General features: G+C 56.1%; 1 protein-coding gene across 3 annotated transcripts; it reads left to right on the forward strand.

Moving 5' to 3' along the window:
• On the forward strand, nt 1-7,846 carry IFITM10 (interferon induced transmembrane protein 10). Of its 3 annotated transcripts, none has more exons than XM_048948894.1 (4): nt 15-107; nt 464-646; nt 937-1,354; nt 6,352-7,846. In XM_048948894.1, the coding sequence occupies exons 1-4, from the start codon at nt 82-84 to the stop codon at nt 6,499-6,501; spliced, it is 777 nt and encodes a 258-aa protein (XP_048804851.1). In that variant the 5' UTR covers nt 15-81; the 3' UTR covers nt 6,502-7,846. The 3 variants fall into 3 exon arrangements, with proteins under 3 accessions (XP_048804853.1, XP_048804851.1, XP_048804852.1); XM_048948895.1 differs by having other exon boundaries at nt 464-592; nt 6,352-7,845; XM_048948896.1 differs by lacking the exon at nt 464-646 and having other exon boundaries at nt 1-107; nt 6,352-7,843.

Here is a 7,846-nt window from a genome sequence, read left to right on the forward strand (position 1 = left end):
GCTGAGCCGGATATGCTGCGGCTCCCGCAGCCCTCCCTGTAGTGTCCCCGCCGCTCCTCCCGATGCCTTCCGAGGAGACGGATGGACGGACGGACGGGCAGCGAGAGGTGCACCGCTTTCCTAATGGCACGGCTACGGAGGGGGGCGAGGGAGGGGGAGGCAGCCTCTTCCCACCCCCTTCCATATCCCCTGTCCTCATCCCCTTCCTCCTCCTCCTCCTCTTCCTCCTCCTCTCCAGCCACGATATTCACCAAAAGGGAAGGGGGAGCTGCTGGCAGGTGGAAGGGATGGGGGAATGCAGCCCCGGCAGGAATCCCGCAGAGGGGAGGGCTCGGCGAAATAATAACAATAATAACGATAATGACAACAATGATAACAAAACCACGCCGGGAGCGAGAGGGGGGGAGCGGGGAGGACGCGGCGCTGTGCCGCACTGAGCCGCCTCCCGCACTGCTCGGCACAGCCCGACCGCGGCCCCCGCGCTCCCCATCCCGGGATGGGACGGACGGCACAAGGCCCGGACAGACCGACAGCCAGAGGGACAGCCGGAGGGACGGACGGACGGAGGACTGCGGGCGGGGGCAGCGCGGCGGTCTGGCAACTCTCCCCGCAGCGCTCCCCCTCCACCCCGCCCCGCTCTTCCCAAGTGCTTTTTGCGCTTTGATGTGTTGCTTTCTCCTCGCGTCGCCCCGTGATCCTCCCCCTCGCCCCGCTATCCCCACCCGAGATGCGGCCCCGTGCCCCCCTGCGCTGCCCTCCCTTTCCTCCGATCCCCCCCTCCTTCCCTCCGCTGCCCTCTCCCCCGCTCCTCTCCCCGCTCTCTCCTCCGCCTCCCGCTCCCTCAGTCTCTCTCCTGCCTCCCCCCCACCTCTCCCCTTTCTTTTTCCCCCCCTTTCTTATCTCCCCCCCCTCCATCCCCATTTCTCACTTCGCCAGGGCAGAGCGCGGTGACGCCGCCGCCGCCGCCACCACGGAGAGGACGCAGGACCCTCCCTTGGGCCCCCCGTGCCCTTTTGACGGGGCGGCCTGGGCCCCCCGACCCCCCCCGGGCCCCCAGCAAGGCTGCTTCGCATGCATCGCCAAGCCCCCGGCCCTCCGGCACTCCTCGCCCGTCCTCTCGCCCTCCTCTGCCGCTCAGCTGATGGAGAGCAAGGGCTGCAAAGGGGACAGCCTGCGGCCGGCGGGCCCGTGCAAGCACTCGGTGGAGAAGAAGACCATGACCAACCCCACCACCGTCATCGAGATCTACCCCGACACCAGCGAGGTGAATGACTACTATCTCTGGTCCATCTTCAACTTCGTATACCTCAACTTCTGCTGCCTCGGCTTCATCGCTTTGGCCTATTCTCTGAAAGTGAGTGCTGAGCGCCAGGGGGAGCGTGTTGGGGCTGGGGGTAACTCACATCTGTGCCATCGAAGCAGGAGGTTGCACCACCGGCTGTGGGGATGGGGATGGAGACAGGGAGGTGGCGACGTGGTTTGAAGCTGAAGGCGTTGTTTGGTGGAAAAAGGGCAATTGGACCAAGTGCGCCTTCCCAGTGGCACATACCACATGGGCATCCTGCACTCTGGCACTCGATCACTTTTTTGGGGCAGGCAGGGACCTGGTAGGATGAGATGCAGCAGCACTGCACTGTGGGGCAGGAGCCGTAGGTGCCATCAGGAAGCACTGTTGGTCAAGTCGTAGTAGGAGAGGTTGCCAGCACAGGGTAATGCTGCCTCTTTGCTTCTTGTCTTATCTCCCTCTAAAATCCCCAAAGATGAAAGCTGTGAGGGGAGCAGTCCGGCTGGGATGTGAGATTCAGCACCGGAGCACCCAGGAGCATCTCAGGAGCTGCCACAGGAAAGGGCCCTGGGCTGCCCTTCCCTTCCTAGAGATGAGCCATACACACCCACAGAGAGCCCACGGCTGTGGGGCAGCCCTGTGTGGGTCACGCTCTGGGGACAGGCAGCCAGCTGACGTGCATTGGCAGCAGCATTTAGTGGGAGGCCAGCATGCAGCCCAGCTTCGTCATAGAAACAGATCAATGAACCCCAGGCAGCACTGGGCAGGGAGTGCTGGGCAGCCCTGGGCTCAGCCTGCACCAGTCCCCTGCCTCAGTTTCCCTTCTCTGAGGTTGGGGTTGTCCCCATGCAGGAAGAATAGAGAGTTAAGGTTTTTCATCTTCAGGGCACCACGAAGCTACACCAGGTCTCCCTGTGGTCCCTGTGCTGCAGGCAGCAGTGGGGTCGGGACCTGCCTGAGCCATCCTGTGAACCAGGGGGTAGGAGACATTCCCTGGAGGTCTGTGGTAGCCGTGGCTCCTTGTCTGAGGGGAACACACAGCCCTTGGAAACAAATTAGCATGGGGCAGATAGGCTGGTGGGTGCTGCCCAAGACTGGGCTGGGTGCTGAGACAGAAAGAGGGACAGAACGGGGTCACTGCAACAGTGGCAGCATTAGGTCTAGACTGAGAGGAGCATTGGGACATTTTGTGCCCTGAGCCCACAGGTGTCTCTGCAGGCACCCCAGCATATGGTAGCACTTTCAGCAGCTTCAGCATGCTCTGACAGTGGGTGCACAACTCAGTACTGAGCTGGTGTGGGGCCTCTGGGTGCCTGTGCTGCTACCTGGGACCTGCCTGTGGTCCTTCAAAAAGATGCCAAAGCAGCTCACCAAGGTATTTAAGCTCTTACACAAAGAGATATATGAAGTCGGGTAGAACGAATGCAATGCTATCCCAGCCAGGCTCTCCATGTGACCCATAAGGAGCTCTGGGTGATACCATGCTGCACGCCTCTCTGTTTCCCCTATAGTGGGACAGGTGCTTGGCAGCCGTGGCTCTCAGATTATATCCCTCAGGGATGTTTCTGCACCTCAAGGTCAGTGCGGTGGAGCAGGAGTGCTGTGCCAACTCAGAGCTGTGTGCACTGGGCTGGGGCAGAGGAGATGAATGGCAGCACGAAGGGAGATGAAGCCCTTTGGTCACCTCCCTGCAGGCTTAGGGCCACTCCAGCACTCTGGGTTCCTTCCCTTTGATCTGAATGCACTGCTGCAGCTCTCCCGCATTGTGGCTCCACGGGCTGCCCCTCTTCCTAACTCCCAGCAGTAATGAATGATGCATTGGAGCACGGTGTCAGGAGCTCCTGCTCTGGAGCTCTATCTCTAGAGAGCACCAGGGGAAACCAACAGCTCTCTGAGCACCAATTAGGCAATGAGGCAGGAGCTGGGATAAACTCCACTGCAGGAGCCGTGGTTGGACTGCACTGACATCAAGGCAGCAAGGCTCTCCAGTGGCATTTGGAACCCTCCAGCAACCCGTGTGGCTGCTCTCAGAGCTTTGCTGCCAGCAAGGCGTGAGGCACACGGTGATACGATGGCTGGATTTGCTCCCAGCTGATCTGCGGAGCAAATAAACCACAGGATTCGCTCCAGAGCAAAAAGCTCCTTACGCGCAGGGAAGCAGAGCGCTGTGTGGGAAATGGGTTTACAGCCAAACCAGCCTCTTCCCAAAGTGTGCCTCCACCAGCTGCAAGCTGAATACTGAGCGCAGGCTGCCTTCAGCATGGCCTCATTAGAGTCGTTATCAGCAAACCATTTGTCTCCTTGGGAAAGCTGACACAGCACTGGTACCCACCCGCAAGCGCCTGCTCCTGAGTGAGAGCTGCGCCTGAAAGCTGAGATGGGAAGTGGGAAAGGAATGGGAAGGGTGGGGATGGAACGAGGAGACAGCATGTAGCATTGGTGGAAGAGGAATGGAGGGAGGTGAATGTGTGATGGGGCTGAAGGAGGGGAAGGGAGTAGCCTTGAATGGGGTGGATCTCCAGCACAGCCCTCGAAGTGCTTTGGGGAAACTCCCCAGTCAGTAGATGTGGGATAACCACCCTCACCTATCAGCTATCTCCATGGGAAGAAGGACCAGGATCCCAGGGTAACTTCAGGCAAGGTGGGGAGGATCAAAGTGAAGATGATAAGAAAAGTGTCTGAGACTGAGACAGCACCTGATCCGGGGTCAGGGTGTTTATATGGACCTGGGGACCTGTCCTCACTTTGGGAAGGAAGGAGACAGCTTCCAGGCTCAAACCGCAAGCAGTCTGGAGCAGGAAACACCTTTTCATTACACTTGTGTGCCGCAGGGACTCCGTCATTCACCTGGAACTCACAGGCAATGTAAATGATAGTGGCCAATATGGGATATTTGCATAAGGATGACAGCTGAAGTCATAAGGTGTGTGGGAAAATAATAAGGGAGGAGAGGAAAGGACTATGCTAAAGGGCTTGGTGAGAATAAGAGATGCATGCAACCAAGGAAGCTGGGGACAAAGCTAAGGGCAAGAGAAAAGATGTGGGCTGCAGGTGATAGAGAACATGGGGAGAGCATCAAGGGGTCTGCAGGAGCAGGTGGATGGGAAAAGAAGAAACCAGGGGCCCACCAGGAGGGGGAAGGAGCCTAAAGCAAGGTTAAATCAGGGGCATTGCCAGGAAGGGAAGGGAAAGGGAGATGGAGGGGCCAGGGAGAAGGTAAGATGTTGAGAGATGGTGTGTAGCATAGGAAAGAATGAAAGGTGGGAGCACTAGGAGCGAGCTAGGAGAGAGTTCCAGGGAAGGGAGGAGCAGAAGGTGAGGAGGCAGGGAGATCTCAGAGCAGGAATACCAGGTCCCGCAAGGGCACAGCAAGCAGAAGAGCGTAGAGCCCAGAGCACCAGCCCCACTGGTCTGCATGGGTCAGGATCCTCACCATGATGAAGTCACCATTCCTGGAGGTGTTCAAGAGCTGTGTGGATGTAGCACTGAGGGATGTGGCTCAGTGGGCATGGTGGGGATGGGTTGAGGGTTGGACTTGGTGATCTTTTCCAACCTGAATGATTCTGTGACTGTATGAAGAGGAGGATGCCTTGGGGCTGCCCTTCACTTTAAGGTGCCCACTCCAGCAAACTGGAGCTTCGCATCTCTCCAGGCTTTTGGGAGGATGCAAAACCCACAGAACAGTTCCTGAGGTCACCCATCCTGGGCACAGAGCTGCCACAAAGGGCAGCAGGATTGCCACCTTCCCTGAGGTCACATCCCATCCAGGCAGGCTACCAAGCCAAGCATAATGTGTGATGGCCACAGCATGGTATTGAGCTGGGACTCCCCTGGCATCCACTCAGTGCCAAGACATAGAGAAAAGGCTTCTGCCAATGCCTGACTGCTGTACAGGTCCTTGTGCACTCGGCTGGCCCCACTGCTGCTGGCTGTGCTCAGAGCCCTGCAGGAAGGGCAGCACATTGGTGTGAAACTGCATGGCCCAGAAGGACGGAGGGGTCCAGCAGCCTGTCCCTGTGCTGGGCAAGTGGCATCAAGCTTCCAGGAGAGCACTGCAGGAGGAAGAGAGAAAAAAAAAAGTGGCTGAGACGTGGGCTGAATGCGGCACAGGATGTTTGCAGAAAGCTCCTGGTCGATAAGAGGTTTTTTATGTTTCTAGGAGGACTCTGAGGCTGCTGCAGGATTTCACAGCCTGCCACCGACACCTAGCGTTCAGCCAGCAGCACCTTGCTCATGATAGCAAGCACGGGGGGGTGAGCGGGAGCGCAGCTCCGGAGCCCTCTGGCACTGAGCGAGCAGCACCGCACACGCTGCACCATCCCAAGGGTGCTGCCAACACGATGTGGGAAATTGGGCAAAATTCTCTGGTGCCACGTCCTCTGTGCTCCGGGTGCTGAGTGCCATCTGCGAGAGGTCTGGCGACGGGGATGTGGCCGTGCTGGAAAGGAATAGAGTGCATTCCAGGGGTGAGCATCGCCATCCCTGCCTGGTGATGCCACCTGTTGTCTGGCGATGCCATCCAGGGCTTGGCGAGGCCATCTATCATCTAGCGATGCCATCCGCTGCCTGGCAGTGCCACCTGCTGCCTGCTCATGTCATCGCTACTCCTGGCAGCCTGGAGGAGGTGGGGACGAGCAGGTGACGTGGACGCGGGAAGTCTATGGTTGTCCTAGCCTGTAGGATAACAAGGACAGCACCCGTGCTGTAAGGTTCATAGAATGGTTTGAGTTGGAAGGGACCCTTAAAAGCCATCTGGTCCAACTCCCCTGCAGTGAACAGGGAAACCTACAACTCAGTCAGGAGCTCAGAGCCCTGTCCAGCCTGACCTTGAATGATTCTAAGGATGGGGCATTGCACCTCTTGGGCAACCTATTCCAAGCTGGGAAGTGCCCTATGGTACCTTGCTCCAGCTGGTGCAAACCCCAGAGCTGCCAGGATGTCATGGCATGACGGGAGAGTCCATCAGCACCCAGATCTCTCTGGAGATGCCTTATTACTTTTATTACATCATTTTATTACATAGTATCACAGCACATCTCCCAGTTATTTTTGTTTTTCTGCCTCAGGTCCGGGATAAGAAACTCCTCAATGACTTAAATGGTGCAGTGGAAGATGCCAAGACAGCCCGGCTTTTTAACATCACCAGCTCAGCCCTTGCCACCTTCTGTATCATCCTCATCTTCATCTTCCTGCGGTACCCCCTCACTGATTACTAGCAGGAGGCCAACAGCAGCACTGCCGCCAAGATGCCTCTATGCCAGAAGTGTCTGCAGTTGTTTCCTGTAGCAAGGACACGAGAGTAAAACAACCCCATCGTGATGGCAAAAAAATAAAAATAAAAATAAAAAAATAAAAAATAAAAAAAGAATAATAAGAATAATTAAAAAAAAAATAAAAAAAGTAAATACAAAAATAAAAAATAAATGAGTTTATCAGCCCGGGCAAGCGTACTCTTCCTGCTCGTAAACAGTATGTGGACTGCTGTAGGAAAGGGTTTCACTTTTGCAATTGTGTAGGAAGGAAAAGACACCAAGAAGATCTTACTTCATGGCAAATGGAGCTGTATAATGTGAGTGTGCAAAGCTGAGAGCTAAATGTGTGGCCAGATGCATGGCCATAGAGGCCTTTGCGCTACAAGACAGGGCTGGGAGGAAGGCGGCATGCCCAAGGTGAGTGGGATGGCCAAGGCTCAGAGCATATCAGATGCTTTCAAACTGCCCACTGCCCCACAACGTTCTGTTGTTTTCCTTCCGTGATGCAGTTCTACTGAATTTAATTCATGTGTTGAGATAACCATCCCGGAGGGCTGAGTGTTAGGGTATTGGTGTCAGAGAGCCCCAATGCCTCCAGCTCAACCCCAGCGCATTAAGGGGCAAATTTCTCCTTGGGATCACCCAGCAGTGTTGAGGACAAAGTCATCTCCGGAGAACTCCATGTGCTCTGTGAACCAAGTGCTACTGTATTTCCGTAACACGGTCAATAAAGATACCTCTGATATCTGCTGCTGCTGGGTCAATTATCGTAGCATCATCGAATCATTAAAGGATGGAAAAGACCTCTAAGATCACCAAGGTCCACTCACAACCCATCCCCACCATGCCCACTGGCCATGTTCCTCAGTGCCACATCTCCACTGTTCTTGAACACCCCTAAGGATGGTGACCCCTGTTTCTCTGGTTGGTCTCCCCTCTTTTTGCACAAAGACAGAAAGGATGGACAACGCTGCATGCTAGGGAAGGGAGAGGATGAAACATCCACATTCGATGTGCTGCTTAAAAAAACACCTTGTATTTCTTGAGTTTTTAAGATGAGAGAGCTGAGGGGAAGCTACATATCCCTGAGCCTTTGGGATATGCCAGTCTCCGGGGATGGCTGAAGAGATAGGGCAAAGAAGCAGAGAATCGCAGCTCACTGGCAAGAGACAATGCCTGTGTCCCCGGCGGCTGCTTAAGGGAGTGTCAGGCAGGGATGAGGGATGCAGGAGGACGTGTGCCAGGTTGGAGAGCCAGGACTGCGCTGACCCCTGCAATGCTCAATCGGCGTCGGGCAGAGCCAAGGCAG

Source organism: Lagopus muta, chromosome 6, assembly GCF_023343835.1.
Source record: "Lagopus muta isolate bLagMut1 chromosome 6, bLagMut1 primary, whole genome shotgun sequence".
In the NCBI taxonomy this organism is placed as follows: Eukaryota; Metazoa; Chordata; class Aves; order Galliformes; family Phasianidae; genus Lagopus; species Lagopus muta.